At 38.3% G+C, this 21,225-nt stretch overlaps 1 protein-coding gene across 1 annotated transcript in view; it reads left to right on the plus strand.

Moving 5' to 3' along the window:
• Window positions 1–21,225, plus strand: part of EIF4G3 (eukaryotic translation initiation factor 4 gamma 3) — a 370,424-nt gene that overhangs the window by 191,084 nt on the left and 158,115 nt on the right. Inside the window, exons 6-8 of the mRNA XM_082833610.1 lie at window positions 11,024–11,203; window positions 12,068–12,182; window positions 19,866–19,963. Coding sequence (XP_082689736.1) covers window positions 11,024–11,203; window positions 12,068–12,182; window positions 19,866–19,963 — 393 coding nt within the window. The remainder of the gene's footprint in view (window positions 1–11,023; window positions 11,204–12,067; window positions 12,183–19,865; window positions 19,964–21,225) is intronic.

The raw sequence follows: 21,225 nt of genomic DNA on the forward strand, positions 1-21,225 counted from the left end.
GAAAACTCAGGGGTATCTTTTACTCGATAGAGATAGCATAGTTAAAATACTTTAAGAGCTCGGCCTTTGATGTCAGCTAGACCTAGATTTAACTCTTCCTTATTAACTGGGTGTTCTTGGGCAATCTACTTACTGCTCTCAGCCTCAGTTTTCTCATCTGTAAAATGGGGACAGTATCAATACCATCTCAGGACTAATGTGAAGAGTAAATGAGATAATACAAATAGAATGATTAGCAGAGTGACATATACTACGAATCTAGGGGATAAGATTACTAATAATTAAAAAAATAGATAATCTCTTAGGTAAAAAGATTGATTATACATTTTTTTGGTAACAGATCTAGTCAAGGGCCATAAAAAAGGCAGGGTTTACATTTCAGTCAGGGGTAAAGCCAGTTACTCCTGACAGAAAGTTGGAAGATCTCTGTTCAAGAAGCAGAGTAAAAAGAAACTAGTGATTCAGTAAAAAAAGGTTTCTGAGCTCCTTCATATAAGGTTGTTTCAATTACTTGGGTTCAGTTGCAGTGGTCCTCAGATAGGGAAGTTGTATTTAAGCCTTTATATATTGTCATCTTTGGGAAAATCTTTTTTTTTTTTTAAGAATACCAGGTGTGCCTTTTTTTTTTTAATTTATTTATTTTCGGCTGTGTTGGGTCTTCGTTTCTGTGCGAGTACTTTCTCTAGTCGCGGCAAGCAGGGGCCACTCTTCATCGCGGTGCGCGGGCCTCTCACTATCGCGGCCTCTCTTGTTGCGGAGCACAGGCTCCAGACACGCAGGCTCAGTAGTTGTGGCTCACAGGCCTAGTTGCTCTGCGGCATGTGGGATCCTCCCAGACCAGGGCTCGAACCCATGTCCCCTGCATTGGCAGGCAGATTCTCAACCACTGCGCCACCAGGGAAGCCCGGGAAAATCTATTTCTTAAAATTTTCTTCTGAGCCTAAAGGTTTGTGATACATTTTGTCTTTATTTAATTCCAACAACCAAGGAAAACTGTAAGAAATCTTACTGAGAAAAGGTTAATTTCTATGCTGAAATCATTTTTCACGTGTAATATGTCTCAAAGAAAAGTATTGGCAGATTATCCTTCATTAATTTGTAGGATGATGCTTGTGAAATTACAGCATGTTTCAACCATTAAAAGAGTAGAACTATATATGTATATATATTTATTATTTATCTGTTAGCAAGAAACCCACACTAGTTTTTTTTTTTTTGCGGTACGCCAGCCTCTCACTGTTGTGGCCTCTCCCGTTGCGGAGCACACGCTCCGGACGCGCAGGCTCAGCGGCCATGGCTCACGCGCCCAGCCGCTCCGCGGCATGTGGGATCTTCCCGGACCGGGGCACGAACCCGTGTCCCCTGCATCGGCAGGCGGATTCGCAACCACTGCGCCACCAGGGAAGCGCCCCACACTAGTTCTTGAAGATGGGTTCTTGAGATGCAGCATAAATCCAGAGCATTGCTTTTGGATACAAAAACTTCGGTTAGCTGGCCGCTTTTACTCTGGTATTCTTCCTTCCTAAATACAATTAAAATTTTTTTCCTTATGCCTCACAGAATTGAGTGAGTAAGGAAATACATAACCTTGGCTCAGGCTTCTGCAGTAGCTACCTTGGAGAAATAGAGAAGGGGAGAGTGTGGTTGAAGTGACACTGCTGAGCAGCATGTAGTTGAACCAGTGTTGTGGAACAGCATGGAGTATACTGTTAGGAAGAGTTTGCTGTCTTGTATCCATGAATGTAGGAGCCACTTTGGCTTATTTCCCTGTGGAGTTGGTATTGGCATTTTGGATGGAATAACCAGTTATGAAAAACTGCCCTGTATATTGCCGTTCCTTTAGCAACTTTTGGGCCATACATGCCAGTGGAATTCCCCCAGTGACAATTTAAAAAACAAAACAAAATACACCTTCCTACATTTCCAGATACACTCTGTGGAGGTGATGCTATTTCCCATTTAAGAATCCCTGGCCGAAGTCTGTATTTAAGAGATCTTCCTCTCAAACCTAAGCCAGATAGAGACCTAAACCCTAAGAGGTTCATGGAGAAGCATGGATTCATGCTCATAATACAAAGCAAGACATATAGAGGCTTGCATAATGAAAACAATACAGTTGATAACAAAAGTTGAGTGGTATACAGAAAATACATGTTTTAAGGGAAAGCATCTTTGTCCTGGGATATTTTTAGTTTGTTGTGATTAAGACTCAAAGTTGAAGGCCCAAATGGTTTTTTCATCTACGGCTGTTTGCTTTGGCCAGAAGGAATCAAGGTTTAGAGTTAGTCTTGACTAGTTAGAATTAGTGAATAGATTTCTCATTTCTCCTTTATTAAATTATTCATCAGTGACTACCTTTCCAGTCATATGTCCTTTCATGCTTTGATCTTTTTTTTTTTTTACAAAATAATTTGATGCTGGATGATGTTTCCTATGATTGATGATTCTAAAGTCCCATAGTAAATACATAACTTCTCGTGGATGTTTAGTAACAATTGGTTCTATAAACTGTTGACTAAATATAATGCACAAGGTGAGCGTTGTAAGTTCAGTTTTATCTGGGGCAAAATGAGGACTGTAGCCTGGGAGACAGCATCTCAGATAGCTCTGAGAAACTCCTCCAAAGAGGTGGGGGGGGGGAGGTCAGTTATATATGTGATTTTGGTGAAGGAGGAGTACATGCAATCAAGCACACATTTTTCTGCAGAAGGTTGCTGCTAGTCTCGTGAAGGTTACTGCTAGTCACGAGGAGCAGACGTCACTATGAATGATTTTAGTGCTTTTCTAGATATGAGGAGATGCAAGTATTGGGCTCATAAAATCTTCTCCTGAAAATATCTAACTATCTAAAGGCCTGTTCTGCCAGTTTTTCCCCAGAGCACAGAAGGCCTCATTCCTGATCTCCACCCTGAACTCCTTTCAGTGTGTATTGAAGGTCAGCGGCTGCAGCAGCTTGTGATTTAATCCTTGTAGAGGCAGATGACAGGTGCCAATTTTTAGTTGGCAAAACGATGCAGAAAAAAAAAAAATCAGTTATTTAGATGAGCTATTTGAAGGTAATTGCTTGGGAAAAGAAAACTAATAATCTAGTAATCTAGAACCTATATATTTTTTCTTTGTAAAATGAAGTTATCAGAATTGAAATGAGACAAATAACAAGATTTTAGATGGTAAACATTTTTAGTTTAATACAACCAAGAAACTGCTATAGGATGTGTATGTTTCTTGGAACTGCTTTTATTTAGATGATCTTTATGTGTGGCCAACCAGGGCTCTTTTTGAGTCCCTCAAGTCAGGGATATCAAGTTCTAATTAGTATTATGTCAGCCACATCATCTTCCTGGTACAATTAATTTTTGGCTTTTGCAGGGTTTCTTTAGATTAATAAGGATGTTCTATTCTTTTTGCATTTTATAATCTGAAGAGAGCTTTAGCTTAGAATACAGTTTTCTTCAAAGGTCAAAGAAAGTAGTCCTAAGTTATTTTATATGCAGAACACTCTTGGCTTTAGAAATATGTCAACTATTTTTATTCTGATATTTGAAAATCCCAAGGTAATTAGAAACTGAAAGAACAGAACGTACACCCAGAATTAAAACAAGTGACTTGGTATAATGTAGATCTGGCTTGTGTTACTAACTTCATGTCTTTGGTCATTGAAGTTTGTGTAATTGTGGTTTAAAGTTACTTATGTTCCTGTCCTCATTTTACTTTTGGATTTCACAAGAAATAGCAAGCGTTGGTTACACACTATGGCTGAATAGTCTTTGCATTATGAGGAAAACCAGGGACTTGGTATTTTAAAGTGTTTGTGGAACAAAAACATTTTGCAGTATGTTGATATGTGATTTTAGTTCACATAATGTTCAAATTAATTGGATTTAGCTTAAACAAATAATAAGCTTCATAAAAAAACAGTGTTTGGCATCAAGGAGTATGTTACCTGGGGCAAGCATTGAAACTATGCATGTTTTCCTATTGTAGTTTGGTTCTTTTTGCAAAAAGATTTAAAAAAAAGAAACAGCTGGCTTATGTTTATCCCCTCCCTCCAATTATGACCTCTGAAGGTTTCTGTTCTCCAAGTTGTGCTGTTACATTTGAAGTCCTAGTCCTTGGTAGAGAAATATTTGTATTGCTCTAGACATTTTCTTAGATGTGGAAAATAAAATAAATGAACGCTTTGGGTTTGCCTCTGGGGCCAGACCTGGCATATCAGGACGTGGCATTTAATGGATAGGAAATCTGGCCAAGCATCTATGCAGTCTCATCACCAGAACTCTTGTATTTTTCGGAGCTTGATGTAGGCCAGTGATGGGCAGTTTTATCTGCTGCCTTTCTCACAAGGAGTTGTAGGATTGCAGCAGAGACAGTGAAGAAAATATAGGTTGGGAGTTGGCATAACTGGGATTCAGTCTAACCTTTTCTGCAGACTAACCTTGGACTTCAGCTTTCTTATCTGTGAAATGGATAAAATATGCTTACAAATGATGTTATATTGAGGTGTTATAATAACAATGTTTCCTAAGGGTATTGTGGCGAATAAAAGTACCAGCCTGTCACAGTGCCTGACACATAATAGGCCCTTGATAAGTGTCAGTTTCCTTTAGCAGTGAGACAGCCTACCTTTCCCCTTTCCCAAGCTATTTTTACCTATGAATGAAGTGTTCTCCAAGGATGCTTGTTTCCCAGACTCTGCATTATGATCTGATAGAACACTTTCTTCTTCCTGACAGAATCCTTAAGGGTTTCTTTCCTCCATCTGACATAATCCTCTACGGTAACACTGTCTAATAGAACTTTCTGTGATGAAGAAACTCTTCTGTATCTGTGCTGTTCACTGTAGTAGCTACTAGCCACATGTAACTATTGAGTGCTTGAATTGTGCATTGTGGCTGAAGAACTGAATTTTAAATTCAATTTAATTTAAGTAACTAAATGTGGCTAGTGGCTACCTGTTGGACAGTTCAGCTATAGGGCTTACATTTCCTAACTCTTAGTGAAACTAAATTATGTGATAATATGTGTTACATGCAGGAAAACAAAGTATTTTACATGAATAACCTTCATTATAAATTGTTGTAAGTCAGCAGAATATCTGATTGATACTTGAATGATATCCCATTATATGGACTCTTTACTACTTGTCCCTTTCTAACTTGTCAGAAAATCATAGCACTAACATTTTTCTTAAGTACTTAATTTTTTTTAAAAGATATTAACCTAAAAATTTTTCTTAAATTAATTTATTTTTGGCTGTGTTGGGTCTTCTCTAGCTGCTGTGCGCGGGCTTTCTCTAGTTTTGGCGAGCGGGAGCTACTCTTCGTTGCGGTGTGCGGGCTTCTCATTGCAGTGGCTTCTCTTGTTGCGGAGCACAGGCTCTAGGAGTGCGGGCTTCAGTAGCTGTGGCGCACGGGCTTAGCTGGTCTGCGGCATGTGGGATCTTCCCAGACCAGGGCTCGAACTCGTGTCCCCTGCATTGGCAGGCAGGTTCTTAACCCCACTGTGCCACCAGGGAAGTCCCAACCTAACAAATTCTTAATTGAGGTTCTTACTGTTTACCCCTCCAGTAGGTTGAACTATATATGCAAAAAGCTAGGGATTTCAGAAACATATTTTTCATATGGTTTTTATTGCTTTGCAAATTAATAAGTACTCAGTGGTTTTTGACATAGGAAGAACTAATGTGATTGAATAAGATTTTTCCTGGTTATTGAAAATGAATAGGTGTTTTTCAAAGAATTTCTGGTTATTATATAGTTTTTTAGAGATATTTTTGTCTTTTGATGATTCGAGAGAGCAAAGTCATGAGAAAATGATATAGTCTAACTAATAGCATCTGGGTAATTCCCTGGTGGTCCAGTGGTTAGGACTAGGTGCTTTCACTGCCAGGGCCTGGATTCAGTCCCTGGTTGGGGAACTAAGATCCTGCAAGCTGCACAGCATGGCCAAAAAAAAAAAAAAAAAAAATTAACAGCATCTTCAAAAAGCATTTATTACCATTGTTATTGGCCAGGAAACTTTGGTAAAGCTATAATTACTACGTCTTTAGAAGAATTTTCCAAGAGGTAACTTTTTCCTTCTTGCTTCTAGAGTGTTTCTGTGAAGGTCAGCAATCTTAAGTACCCTATAAATTCACCCTCTGTTTTAAATGTATCCTAGCCCTTTGGAGCTGCCCAAAGTACCACCTCAAATGAGGGCTGTCATCTTCCTCTGCTGTTTTCCTGGCATACTAGTGGACCATTGCAAGACAAAAGACTAAACAGATTGAAATCCAGTTTTGAGATGATACGTTGTACAAGGTTCTTTTCTCCTTACCTGTCCCGTTTCAGCATCTTTTATCAGTGACTTGGATTAATGCCATGCCTGTCAAATTTGCCGATGGTCATGTAGTTTTGATATCGCATGATATATTTAGAATCCAAAAAAAAAAATCTGTGTAATCTGAAATGATGGGTTGAAATTAGCCAGATAAATTTTCAAAGGAATAAAACACTAGATTCCTATATGAACTTCAAAACACAACTATAAGAGTACACACAGAAATGAAGAGCATGACTTACTGCCAGGTTATATATAAAGAATATTAAAGAATTTTAGATGATTGTAACTCAGTACTAATTGGTAGTAAAATGTGGTTGACAAAAGAGCTCCTGTGATCCTGTGATTCTTGTTCATTAATGGAAACAGAGTTGGCCAGAATGAAAAAGATATATTGTTTCTTTACTTAGCAACAGATATTTATTGAATGAGGGCCTGGTATGGTCTGGGCAGACCTGGATATTTAGGTTTGGCTCTCTACTTTGAGAACTTTGAACAGTGGGAGAAGATTGATAAAAAAGAGTTAGCTGGTTAGGGAATTTAAAAATCTCGGTTGGAGAGAGAGGGGGTGGAGGGTGGTGATTGGCTTGGAACAAAAAATGGTGATGTGTAAGTTGGCAGTGATGGCAGTCTTCAGATAACTCAGAGGTTTGTCACTCCTGGAGAGGAAGGATTTGACTTTGATGTGATTTTGGGGGGATAGATGTCAGACCAGAGGGTAGATGATACAGAGGGATAGATTTGGAGCCAGTAGAAGGAGAGACTCTTGCAGTGTCAGAACTCCATTTAACAATGAAATGGAACTGTGTCCTGAGTTGCTAAAGTCTCATAACCTCAAAGGCATGTCATATAAGAGATTCAAACTTTAGGTATATGGTTAGACTAAATGGCCTGTACTGTCCTTCCAAAACAGGATAGTTTGATTCTTTTAATGATTCTTCAGTACTCAGTGGAGAGGAAAAAGGATTCAGAAGCATTGCAAGCAGTTTGGGAAAGCCTGTTCACATCCACACACTCTTTTCAATAAGCTGTGGTTTGCTGCCGTGCCTACCGACTATTAAATCTAATTCTATATTTACAATTGAATGGTTAGGAGGGAGTACAAAAAAGAGAATCCATTTCTTTTTATTTCTTTGCATGTCCAACCGTTACACCTTTTCTAGTCCTGGAGATATTAGAACCTCGTGTGTGTGTGTGTGTGTGTGTGTGTGTGTGTGTGTGTGTGTGTGTTTGTGTGAGTGAGAGAGAGAGAGAGAGAGAGAGAGAGAGAGATGGTGTACTTTATAAAGGGAAAGACAAGCTCCAAATAGCCTTTCATAGTAAAAATCTTAGTGCAGTGAAGTTGAGTAAAAGTAGGCCTGTTAAATGTACCAAGGATAAAAAAGCATATGAACAAGTTTCAGTTACTCTAAGGGAGATAGAGAATTAGAATCTTGTAGGTAGGAGAAATTTGTTTTCCTGAATGATAAACATGAATTTCATGAGGTGACTGATGGAGTTTTCTTACCAGAAATCAATTACGATTGAGGGATCTGCTACCCATCAGTGTAGTTTGATAAACGTCCTGCCACATCCCGTCAGCCTTTGAAAAGAATTCTTCTGACTGATGTCACTTGTTTGAAATTATGAGGGGTGTTCCATTTCATGAGAGTTATTAGAGTGTGTAACAGTTAAAAGTACAGGCCCAGAACCTGAATGTGTTTAAATTACACATGGAAGACCTTTAGCAAGTTACTTAATCTCCCTGTCCCTCAATTTCCCCATATATCTAATGGTGGTGTTAAAAATAGTACCTGCCTTAGAGGTTTGTTGTGAGGATAACTTAATATATTGATATATGTGAAGTGCTTAGAGTGGTACCTGGTAGCTTAAAGTACTATATGAATCTTCATTGTTGTTATTTAGTGTTCCTGTTTAATACAAGTTTCTACTTAGCTTCAAAGCTGAAATCTTAGTTTATAAAAAAAAAAAATATGGTATGTCCACATAACCACAAATTTTGTGTTTTACTGGCTTGGCTGTATGTTGATATTAAGAGTATCATTAGAAACATTTGTTTGTTTCTCTTTCAGAGCAGCTTAAGTAAACAGTCTTATCCTATTCAGAAATCTCCTTGAATAAAATGTAATCTCAGTTATTCTAGACAGGCTGGTTAAAAATTCCAGCAGAACAGTTGGAAAATAGTGGTGAGAGAAGTATTTATGGGAAAACTTTACCCATGTCTATTTTTCTTGTTCTGCATAAGTTAATGGACTAGTTTCCTCTCTCTCTCTCCCCCTCACCTCCCCGTAACACCATGTGTCTTAAGGCAATAAGTACTCTGACAAAATTTGTTGGTAATATAACCACAGTGGATCATCACCTGTATCCGTTCAGTACTCTCCTTGTCTTGCCTGCCCTCTAGAGTTCATGGAAAAGATTCTTACAGAATTAATCTTTTTATCTACTGTGGCTCACATCTAGTAGTGCTCAGTAAGTTGAGCCAGGTGAATGACCCTCCTTTCCTTGAGTCCTGTAACAGTTTTGTGGCTCCTGTGATATATACACCGAGTTATAAAAATGGTTAAGTTCATTCCTGAAATGTGTTCACAGCTCACATTGATGAATAATAGATTCTGTCTGCTATGTAATTAGGAGAAGTGAAGTCTAGCCTGGAAAGTTTACTAGTCCAGTGTTCCTGGTTGCAAATGACAGAAATTCTTGTGCCTGTCACCAAAACTGTGTCAGTGGAGATAACTTGAAGACTGTTGCTGTCATTGTGACCCAGCCCAGGTTCCTATGTTATCACCCTTGCCTCTTGTATTTTCTTTTCATCTTCACCAACTACTCTCTGTAGTTTCCCCATCTGGTTTCCCCATTCACTTCATCCTCCTGCTATTCCTTACTGTCTGTTGCTTTTCTGTGACTTATTCTCTTTAGGGCTTTCTTTCCCTTGGGGTATGAGGGCTGAATGGGGATGAGCCTAGGGCACTGGATCCCAATTCTTGCAATTCAGCACAAGATGACAAGTTACTTCCTACCACCTGTGGGTAGCTTGATGCTTAGGAGTAGGACATGATAAGACCTGAGTGGGCCTAAAGGTCAAACTTGCAGTTATTTGGACCAATAGCAACACTCATGTCTGGAATTGTGAGACAACTCAAGAGACTTTGGAGCTAGACAGCATTTTTAGAGTATTACTATATTTCCCCATTTTAAAGCTATAAGTGGCCTCTTATATACCTGGTTAATTGAAAAGAGCAAGTTTCTGTCATGTGGAGCCTGGTAAAAGTTGAAAGGTTTAGGTATTTCTTAGGACTTTTGCAAACTTAAAAGTAACAAATGGCACTTCTCCTGTTAACTCTCATCTCCATTGAAGATGGAGAGCAGATCATAGAGATGCTTAATAACTAACGCTGAGTCATATCATGGGGGAGAGCCAAGAGTAGGAATCAGTAGTCCCAATGGTACTTGTCCACTAAGCACACATTTCCTTTCAAGCTGTTAATACTTTTGGCTACTATTAGAATATTTTTGCCACTGGATTTATTTACTTTTGATTAAATGTCATTCGATTCTTCAGTTTCTTGTGCCCTTGAATTCTCAAGTAGAGAATTGTCATTCTGATTTTCTAATCTTCTTTCTTCTCCTATTATTACTAAATAGAAAGATATTTTTGTTGAGCTGCATGCTATGTCCTACCCCTTCCTACTGATCTATAAGCTTTTCCATTGGCTTTCTTTCTGTTTCCTGCTGCTTTCTTGCTTCATAATTGAAGGGAGGATTCAGACCCATCCAGGTAACAAACTACTGGTTCTGCATGGCCTCTTTATTTCTCTATTCTCTCATTATTATTATTAGAGTGAGACTGATTGTCTGCTGGTGAATACACGCATTCACGGTGGGAATTTACTATTGGTATATTGTTTCAAGGCTTTTAAGCCTGCAGTGAAAACCATAAACAGCCACAAGTACTGGTTACCATTTGAAAGATTTGAGATGTGCTCCTTCCAGACCATTCTCAAGCCCGTCTAGATTTTCCACTTTTATTGCAAACTATTTGAGAAAGCAAAATTGGGTTCAGTTTAGTATGAGATTGCCACTATTTGCAAAATGAAGGCTTTTCGTATCATGTGACAATTAGCGTGTGACAACCCTACAGATGGTTTTAGTTTAATTTGACCTTGATAAACTGAGATGAAAATTTTTATGTCCAGCAAGATTTATTGATATTCTAAATACTTTATAAATGACTTGAATGTTAGTTTTTTACGGGACTACTTTAATTTTTAATAAGTTGATAATGAGCTATCTACTCTTTATGAAAGAAGCAATGCTTTTATACAACAGAACAACTTTTAGAGAGATACCAACTGTCCCTTTTGTTATATTTTACCACACATTTTAAAACTAATAATTTATGGTATGGAATTTTTAGTTTAAATTAGCTGAGATTTCATTTTAAAAGTGAGGCTGCCCTACTGTTTTCAAATGAGTGACAGCATTGATCAAAGTGTGAATCGGTATGGCTGTGCCTCGTGTGGAATGCTTTTTGTGAACCCAGATATAGGCAATTAAGTCTCTCTTTATGTATGTTGTATTTCTAATTCGAGTTGATAAGACTTTTATAAGTGGAAAAAAGGAGAAAGCTCAATAAAATTTAGTAAAATTTACATACTGCCCTTTGTAAAAAAAAAATATATGTATTTTTTTCTCCCTTCCTCAGTTTTTCCAGAGGCCTCAAATACAGCCTCCTAGAGCTACCATCCCGAACAGCAGTCCTTCCATTCGTCCTGGTGCACAGACACCCACTGCAGTGTATCAGGCCAATCAGCACATCATGATGGTTAACCACCTGCCCATGCCGTACCCAGTGCCCCAGGGTCCTCAGTACTGTATACCACAGGTAAAGTAATCTCTCAGATCCGTGTGGTCCATCAGCAGAGTGGGGATTAACTCAGATTCTCATCAGAGGGAACAGGGAGGGTGGCTGGTAGCTTTGGTTTTTAGTGACGTGTGAACTTTTCTGTTGGATATAAGTCTAAGCCATTTTGTCATTTTTCATAATATCATAAGGAGATATTTCTTCATCTCTTAAAATTTTCTAAGATGATAGAGAAATTGTTTTTATATCCTAGCTTTCTCCCAATCCCTTACCCACAACCAGCTGCTCTAAAATAGAGTCCATAACTACCTGTTCCAGTAATACCATTCAGTGTCATTGAAAGCTATCAGCCTGAAATAATTTTACAATGAGCTGATGTCTGCCTGTGCCCTGATTTGCTGTATGGCTTTACCTAAGGCGCACCTTTTTTTTCATCCTCATTACATCTTTTTTTTTTAATTGAAGTATATTTGATATACAGTATTGTGTTCGTTTCAGGTGTGCAGCAAAGTGATTTGGTTATACATATGTATATTCATTTTTTCAATTCTTTTCCATTATAGGTTATTACAAGATACTGAATATAGTTCCCTGTGCTATACAGTAAATCCTTGTTGTTTATCTACTCATTGCATCTTAATGGCAAGCAGGTGTTTTGAACGTGTTTAACAAAGTGGCTTTACCTCCTTTAAATGATTCTCTTATACACGCATACATGCGCGCGCACGCGCGCGCGCGCACACACACACACACACACACACACACACACACACACACACACACACACACACACACACACACACACACACACACACCTACCTTTATTTTTCCATAGTAAGCTACCTTCGTGTTACTTCCTAAATGTCTGTAACCCCTCTCTTGCAGTACCGTCATAGTGGCCCTCCGTATGTTGGGCCCCCACAGCAGTATCCGGTTCAGCCACCAGGGCCAGGTCCTTTTTATCCTGGACCGGGACCTGGGGACTTCCCCAGTGCTTATGGTAAGTATGAAAAATTAGGCAATTTCTGCTAGTTTGTTGTGCTTATTTCATTTTGTTGTTTGGCAGGTCAGTTTAGGTAGTGAGGTTTGGTGGTGTGAAAGATTTTTAAATAAAATGTTGCAAACAGTTCTGACCTGAAAGCTTTTTTTTTTTTTAGAGCGGCTTACAAGGAAAGAATATTATAGAAACGCATTTAGTTAATGACACCTTCTGAAGGAGATGGTAATTCTGTTGCAAAAAGCCCATGTCTCAAGAGTCTGATGTCTGCTGCTGGCTCATGATTACCTAGATTGTTGCTGGATTTTCGCTGAATGCATAAATATACCTTATCTCCCTTCCATGATTTCTTTTTTTTCTAAGCATTTACCACCATTTACCAAAACATTTGTTAATGTTTTCTCACTAGAATGTAATATCCACGAAGGCAGGGAGTTTTATTTGTTTTGTTTACTGCTATATCCCTAGCACCTAGAGAACAGTGACTGGTAGGCACTTAGAGAATATACATGGGATGACTGAATTTAACTCAGTATACCTGTGATTCCTTTTCTGCAAAATTTTGGTAGGATCTGTGTCATGGGGAGGTTTTGAGGATTAGTTAAATGGAAATGCCTTGAAAAATTACAAGTATTTTTAATGTAGAGAAGCAAGCACCAAGCTTATACTTGGTGTGTGAACCGATACTAAACTAAGGAGTAATGAAAATTACTGATTTTATTCAGTAAATTTCTACTACATACCACACTTGTTTTTTTCCCTTAGAAGGCGAATTATAAGTGATAAAATCAGCAAATACTAGAACAGTTAAACTTTAAGATTCAGTAAGGGGACCCCCCTGGTGGTGCAGTGTTAAGAATCCGCCTGCCAATGCAGGGGACATGGGTTCAAGCCCTGGTCCGGGAAGATCCCACATGTGTTGGAGCAACTACTCCCATGCGCCACAAGTACTGAGCCTGCACTCTAGAGCCCGCAAGCCACAACCACTGAGTCCACATGCCACAACTACTGAAGCCCGCGCACCTAGAGCCCGTGCTCCGCACCAAAGAAGCCACTGCAGTGAGAAGCCTGTGCACTGCAACGAAGAGTAGCCCCTGCTCTCCACAACTAGAGAAAGCCCGTGCGCAGCAGGGAAGACCCAGCAAAAATATTAATTAGTTAATTAATTAAAAAATAATTATTTAAAAAAAAATTCAATAAGCATTGCTCTTTTCCATTACAGCAAGGACATATTAAAATTTTAACTTGTTGTTTTAAGATGGTAACCCACCCTAGATAAACATGTATCCACTAACTATTTCCTGACGTTGGGATTAGTGGCTCAGTTAAAAACCTTTACAGAATAATTGATGGGTATTAGAATAACCCAAGAAGGTTTCCTTTAGGTTTTGAGGTGAAATAGGCAAAGCAACCAAGTGTTAACTAGCTTTACTTCTTTTAGAAAAGGAAAACCTTTCTGTTACTTGTGAAACTGCTGTTTCAAAATGATATACTTTAAAACTTCATTAAATGTCTCAAATATATATGTTTATTTAACTTTATTAAAGTGGTATTAAGTGGGTTTTTTTTATTAAGTGGTATTTTTACTAAGAAATACTTGATATTTTCAGAACAATACATGTTTACACATATGTTTAAAAGGAAAATAATATATGCACATTACCCAGCTTTAACATAGAATATTGCCAGTACTGTTGAGGTACTTGTGCATCCCTTGAACTTAGCTTTAAGGCACAGTTTTCACACAAGTCTAGTGCCTTTGTATTGGTACTTGCTCTGAAAATTTAAATCCAATTAAAATTATTTTGAGGTGTAAAATTGGCTGTTGTTGTTATCTAGAATTTATTGAATAGAAAAACTTTAAGATGAGATTATCTGTCAGAGTAAACATGCTGAAATTAACAGTATTTCTCTTTCAAATCCATGTTGCAAAGGGAATGCAGTTGTATCTTAGAATTTACAAAATTATTTTGAAAGGTTTCTCACTGAATTTTAGTCTACTGTTTATTTACGGATCACATAAATGATTTTTTGGCTCAGAAAATATCATCATTATAAGTCTGTGCCAGCCCTCTCTCTTGCTCTTGAAACTACTGCTGCAGTATATATGGAAACAATATAGATGAGTTTACTAGTAGAGAAATATTTTGATGATGTGTATATACAGTATTATAACATTTTGGTTTTATTTATTTCTATTATATATAAGCCATATTTATTTATTTTTACAAAAAAGCAATAGATTGAGGTGCAGTTGTATCTCAGATATTGTTGATGTCTGTTCCTTTTGATAGATATTCTTTCTTCCCCAGGAAATTCTTACCTAGATCCAGTAGACATTGAGTAGGTAGTTCATCACCTAGATTAAAACACTGTTTTCCTAGTTTCCTTAAGATTAGAAAGACGATCTTAAGATAGTTTTTAATTATGAAAGTAACCAAGTTGATGAAAAATACAAATAATGTAGGACATAAAAAGTTGAAATAACCAATTTTTGTCCCTCCTTACTCCCTAAAGCAATAATGATTTAACAGATTGAAACATATTTTTTTATTCATATTTAAATAATTTTTAATGCAAATGGGCACATACTATTTTTAATGTTCTAAAACTTCCTGGTTTTTTTCCCCATCTCACGACATATTCATGGACATCTTTCCATTTCATTGCCTATAGAATTTCAAGCTACATAGTATTCCATTTTAAGAATAAATCATAGTCTAGTTCTCTGCTGATAGAAGTTTAGGTTCTTTTTGTTATTTGGGCATATGTTTTAGTTTTAAAGCCTGTCACTAGTTAGTATGTTTTTATCAGAATCAAAAGTTGTAATCTAATCGTTCCCATCAATTATAGGTCCTCCAGCTATATTGCCTTGGTCTTATGGTGTAGAAGCCATAAACATTCTATTTCCTTTTCTTGGAATCTCCCCTTCTCTTATCTTTTCACTTCCATTTCTTAAATTTCCCTCTGATCCTGTTGCCTCCCCTTTCCTCTTCATCTCTCCTGTCCTCATCTTGGGTTGGATTAAAGGTGGGTGTGGGGATGGGATCCTACTTCTGTGTTCCAAAGCAGGAGTCCTTTCTTCTAGGGCAGAGGACCTTCCTTTATCTGAACTGGCAAGGAATGAATCCAAGACTTGTTCCTTCTTGCTCTACTGCTGGAGTTTGTGAGTTGGGTGGGCTTCCCCCCCCCCACCACCAGAGTTCTTAGTTCTTCATCCTTAACTTTGCACTTCACTCCTGCATACTAACAGTTTACTCCCCTACTTGGTTTAAACCTTGAACAGTGGTTCTCAAAAAATATCCTTAACTACATTGAATTTCAGTAACTAGGATCATAGAATTCTGTATAATTTTTGCAGTGTTTCTATAGTGTTGAGGAAAAATAACTAATGAATAGTATTTGCTCAGCGTTGCTTTTCAGTTTTTCTCTTGTCAGTGTTTCTTAAATATTTTGATGCCTGTTAACATGAGAAATACCTCATGGAGACTGAAATTATTTCCAGGCCAACCCTAGAGGGTGATCGCCCAAGATGAAAAACATAGTTTTGGGAGCAAAGGGATGTGGTTGATGGTGGCAGTGATGTTGAGGAAGGAAAAAAAGATGGAGAACTTACAGTGGTAGATGGCCCCGTTCTCTCTTACTTCAAGCCAGTATACTCTCCTTTTTTCTCACTCTGTCATGTCATTTCCCTTTCCTTCTGTCATCTTCTTTCCACTCTTTTCCTGAGTCTCTATGGGGGCTTGGGCACCTTGTTCAGCTCGTAAGAGCTGAGGGAGTCATTGTTCCCCGTAGTGTGTGTAGGTGGGAAACTTTTTTGGCACCTCAAATTCAGTTTGATTGTATTTTTGCAGAGCGTCAATACATTATTATTATGGGTATATTATGGGATAACTTGATTTTTATGTGCCAGCCTGCATATTTAACCACTATATTTATCTTTGTTTCTATGGAAAATTGAAAGTTTTGCAAGGTTTTGGAAGACCTGCAATGTGTAAGACATTTGTGCTAAGTATTCTGTGGAATGTAGATGTTGAGGTATTCTCCCTGCCTTTCAGGAACTTACTTGTGTGATGTTTGTGCTTGGGGTTTTGCCAATGAGATGAAATCTAAATATCGACTAGACCAGTTGTTCCCAGATCTTTCAGTATCCTGGGCAAGTGAAATATAAAGTAAAGCAAAATAAAGGAAGAAACATACATGACTATTACATTTAAAGTTTTGCCAATAAGACTTTTAAAGCGAACTGCTACTTATTGTATCATTTCCTATAGGAAGGCTGTTTTAAGAACAAAAGAGTAAGACTGAAATAATTTCAAAAAAGGAACAGTCCTTTCCAAAAATGTCAAGTTGGCAAGCCTGTAGTTGTGTGTGTATGTGTGTATTTCATGGTTATTATTGTATATATTTTGCCATATATCATTGGCACCTTTTATATAGACTGGGGTTAGGAGAACCACTGATATAGAATAAGAGTCAGCAAACTTTTTCTATAAAGGACCATATATAGTAAATATCTCAGGCTTTGCAGAACTAGGATCCCATCCCCACACCCACCTTTAACCCAAACCATTCAGCTCTGCCATAGTAGTGGGAAAACAGCCATAGAGAGTAGATAAAGTGTTGTTTGTGGGTGTCTTCCCATAATACTTTATTTACAAAATAAATGGTATTAAGCTGAATTTGGGCCTCCTGATCTAGACAGACCTAACTCATTCCATGAATAAGAGTTCCAGAGACATTAAGTAACTTGCCTGATAAATGGTATGCAAAAGTGACTCACATTTTTAATAGAATAAAATAAATGTTTTAAATGTCCCTGCCTATGTAAGAAGTTGGATTAGATTCTTTAAAAAAAACAACTATTGTTTGGTAGGGCAGAAGGCCTGCTCTGCTGGGATCCATAGTTGACTAAATGTTTTACTAATTTAGTGTTTAACTCCCCACTATATTGAGATTGTCCTATTCTGCCAGGTTTATTCACCTGATATTTATTGTGCATATATTATACATCAGCCTCTGCCCCAATCATGTTGATGCAGAACTGATTCATTAGAAGAATCTGATTTTTTTTTTTTAAGTTATGTTTTACCTTTTGGATCTTATTTCACTTAGCTTAAAAAATAAGGCAAGGTGAGCCAATTGTATTGCTTGTGTAACAGTATTTGAAACCAATTTTAGGGGTTTGTTTTGTGAGTTTTGGAGCTAGTGACATAATATGGTAGTATAGAATTGTTTATTTGAGCTCTGTTTGGTAATACTTTGCTCACTTACTAGAGGATAGCTAATGTGTTTTTGTCTTTGAATTTATTCAAATCCTAGTCATGCTGTTTACATCAGCCCTGTTTAGTTCTTTTCCAAATCTGGTTCTCGAAACCTGATTGATACCTGCAGAGTTCTGATACTGCAAATCATAGTGCTTCCGAGAAATTTCCACTTGAGGATTATTATTGTGATGATGGTGGGGATGGTGAAGATGTCGATGACGACAGTGATAATGGAGCCTACATTATTTGACTTTTTACTAAAGTACCAAGGATTTTACCAGTATTAACTATCTTCATACACATTTCTTTCCTTCTTGTTACTTTGACTGCTATCCATCTCTCCCACTAAAGGCTAACCATCACTTGTGCACCCATCATATATGTACCCATTTAAGGCTGTTACTCTAGCAGTTCTCTTGTCTCTTTCCTACATTACCACTTTTTTTCTCCCTCTGCTGGATTAGTTTTATCAGCATACGGGTATATTGTTTCATTCCCATCTTTTAAAAAAAAAAGTTTTTTTTTTACTTCATATTTTTGTCCACCTATAGCCCATTTTTTTGCTTCCTTTAAGACTTTTTGTTTTGTTTTGTTTTTTTTGCGGTACGCGGGCCTCTCACTGTCGCGGCCTCTCCTGTCGCGGAGCACAGGCTCCGGACGCGCAGGCCCAGCGGCCATGGCTCACTGGCCCAGCCACTCTGCGGCACGTGGGATCCTTCCGGACTGGGGCACGAACCCGTGTCCCCTGCATCGGCAGGCGGACTCTCAACCACTGCGCCACCAGGGAAGCCCCCTTTAAGACTTTTAAGAAAAAGAGCTGTCTGTACTCACTGTCTTCATTTTCTGAAGACAGATGAGGATGCACACCTCCACCCGCACCCAAACAACTTTTGTCGAGGTCACCAGTGAATTCTACTTTGCTAAATCTTAATTGACCTCCCAGTACCATTTGACATAGTTAAGCACTCTGCCCATTCTTGGACCATTCATCTCCTTTGCTGGGTTTTCTTCATATGTGTGCAACATACCTAAACAACATAGAGTGCCTTGGGGGTTCCATGGTGATCCAGTGGTTAGGACTCTGTGCTTTCACTGCTGTGGGTCCAGATTGAGTCCCTGGTCAGGGAACTAAGATCCTGCAAGCAATGCAGTGCCGCCAAAAAAAGGTCACTATTAAAATAAATAAATAAACAGCATAGAGTGCTTCAAAGTTTAGTCCTTGGGCTTCTTTTCTGTTTGAACTCATTTCCTGAGTTACCCAGTCTCATGGTTTAAATACTTCCATATAGTCTAATTCCAAAATGGATACCTATTCACCGACTCCAGACTTGTGTCTCTTTTGGCCTACTTGATATCTCTGTTTGAAAGTCTAATAAGAATGTCAAAACTTTACATGTCCAAAATTGAGCTCTTGATTTTTCTGCCCTAAATTGTACTCTTCCTCATCTCAGTAAATAAATAAATAGCACAGTAAATAGTACCTCCATCCTTCCACTTGCTCAGACAGACCTTAAGAATTTTCCTTGACACTTGTTTCTCTCACACCCACATCCAATCCATTAGCAAGTCTGGAGGTTCTACTTTCAAAAATATCCAGTATCTCACCCCTTCTTACCACCTCTGCTATAAGCACTCTGGTTTAATAGTAATTATAACAATAGTCAAAGTTTTGAAAGTTAAAAAGGATTCATTGAGGTGGGTAGGTAGAAGAAGTTAATTTCAGGCAGAAGGGCAGTACAGTCATAGGCATGAACAATGTTGAAGAGATTGGTGTACTCAAGGGATAGGAATATGTTACTCAAGGGATAGCAATACGTTATAGCTTAGAGCAAAGGTGTGGAGTTTGAGAATGGTAGAAAATGTAGTTTGGAACCTGGATTCCTAGTGGTTGGACTTTATCTCTAGGCTGCTTGTTATCGGCCCCAACAGTAGGACATTCGCCAAACCTAAATGGTAGCTCCCGGTGGCAGTGGTTCTCCATAAGTAAAGGAGAAGAATTAGACCACCCCAACCCCCAAGATGATGAGATATATTCTCCTGCCCCCGACCAAACCCACACACAAGACATATCCACACAAACCTTTGTTTGAGAATCACGGTTGGAGGCAGTGGGCCCCCAGGATAGATTTTTTTTTTAAGCAGTAACTCTGGTGGCAGTCTGCAGGAGTTGCTTATTTAGTTGTTTTTATAGTGGATGCTGAAGAAAAGATAGATGCTTATGACTGTTTGGGAATCATTCCTTGACCACTTCAGTAGCTGGAGGGGAGCTGGGGGAAAGAGCTGAGCAAGACGAATGCTTATTTTTGTCTGTTACTTTTTTTTTTTTAACTAATTGTCTAGATTTACAGTGCCATTACTAGTCTTATAGTGGTTGACGAAATAACTGAATGCTTTTTTTCATTCTTTTCTAATTCTTTAGGAGCGCCTTTTTACCCAAGTCAGCCAGTGTATCAGTCAGCACCTATCATAGTGCCTACGCAGCAGCAGCCCCCTCCAGCCAAGAGAGAGAAAAAAACAGTAAGAGATCTTCATTAAGTTTTCTCACTTTAAAATTGAATGTCCATTTACTTATCAAATAAGTTTACCCACAGCTGTGATAATTATTCACCTCAGTTCCCAAATGACTGCCAATTTTTATTCCTCCCTTATATCCTCACCACTAGACTTGGAGGATTTGTATGGGCAGATAATTAGACGTTGCAAGTACCCTTTGCTTAATATCAATTTTCAACATGCACTGAGCCAGCTATGCTAAATGACAACATGCCATCCAGCTCCAGAACAGGAAGTTTTAATCTTCTAAAGTCTCACTAAGTGGGAGGAATTTGAGCTCGGTTCTCACATCCTTGTTGTCCTTTAACTCTAGTCCTAGTCAGCTCTATATTCAAATATGAATTGACAGGGGAAAAACAGCACAAGAGAAAATGGGCATAGTATTAAGGACAGCAAGAAAAATCTTTCCTATAGAATATATTTATTTTAAGAAACAGAAAGCAGAATTTAGAAAATGTATTGTAATTGTTTTAAATAAATTACAGAGACTTTGCCTCTATCTATTCAGGCAGGCCCAAGAGAATTGGAGTACAGTAATATGAAATACGCACTGCAGAATATTTTGTAGAAGAGTGGCTTGCAATCTTTTATCCATCAGAACACACAAAATGAATGATGTTTATAAGAGATTCCCACATTCACACAAATAAAATAGGTGGGAGTGAGATCATAGCAATACTCTTGCAAGTACTCTCATTTAATAAAAATTAATGAGGTTCAGAACTTTGGTTCTTTTTTTATCAGAGACAAATTATTTGTGCACACATCATAATAACCATGACATGCCAATGTATCATGACACTACAGTTGAGAAACTGCTGTGGAAATGTTGACACAGCATGGTAGATGTTGGACTTGAAGAACACTCTCAGAATGCAGAAAAATTAATAAAGAAAATAATGAAAATGGAACACGGTATTAATAGATGTTACTGAAGAAGAAAGTAGAATAAATGAATTGTAAAACAGTACATAAAACTGTAGTAGGGGACTTCCCTGGTGTTGCAGTGGTTAAGAATCCGCCTGCCAGTGCAGGAGACACAGGTTTGAGCCCTGGTCTGGGAAGATCCCACATGCTGCAGAGCAGCTAAGCCCGTGCACCACAACTACTGAGCCTGTGTGCCACAACTACTAAAGCCCGTGCACCTAGAGCCCGTGCTCTGCCACAAGAGAAGCTACTGCAACGAGAAGCCCGTGCACCGTGATGAAGAGTAGTCCCTGCTCGCT

Source organism: Leucopleurus acutus, assembly GCF_964270905.1.
Source record: "Leucopleurus acutus genome assembly, chromosome: 2".
Lineage (NCBI taxonomy): Eukaryota > Metazoa > Chordata > Mammalia > Artiodactyla > Delphinidae > Leucopleurus > Leucopleurus acutus.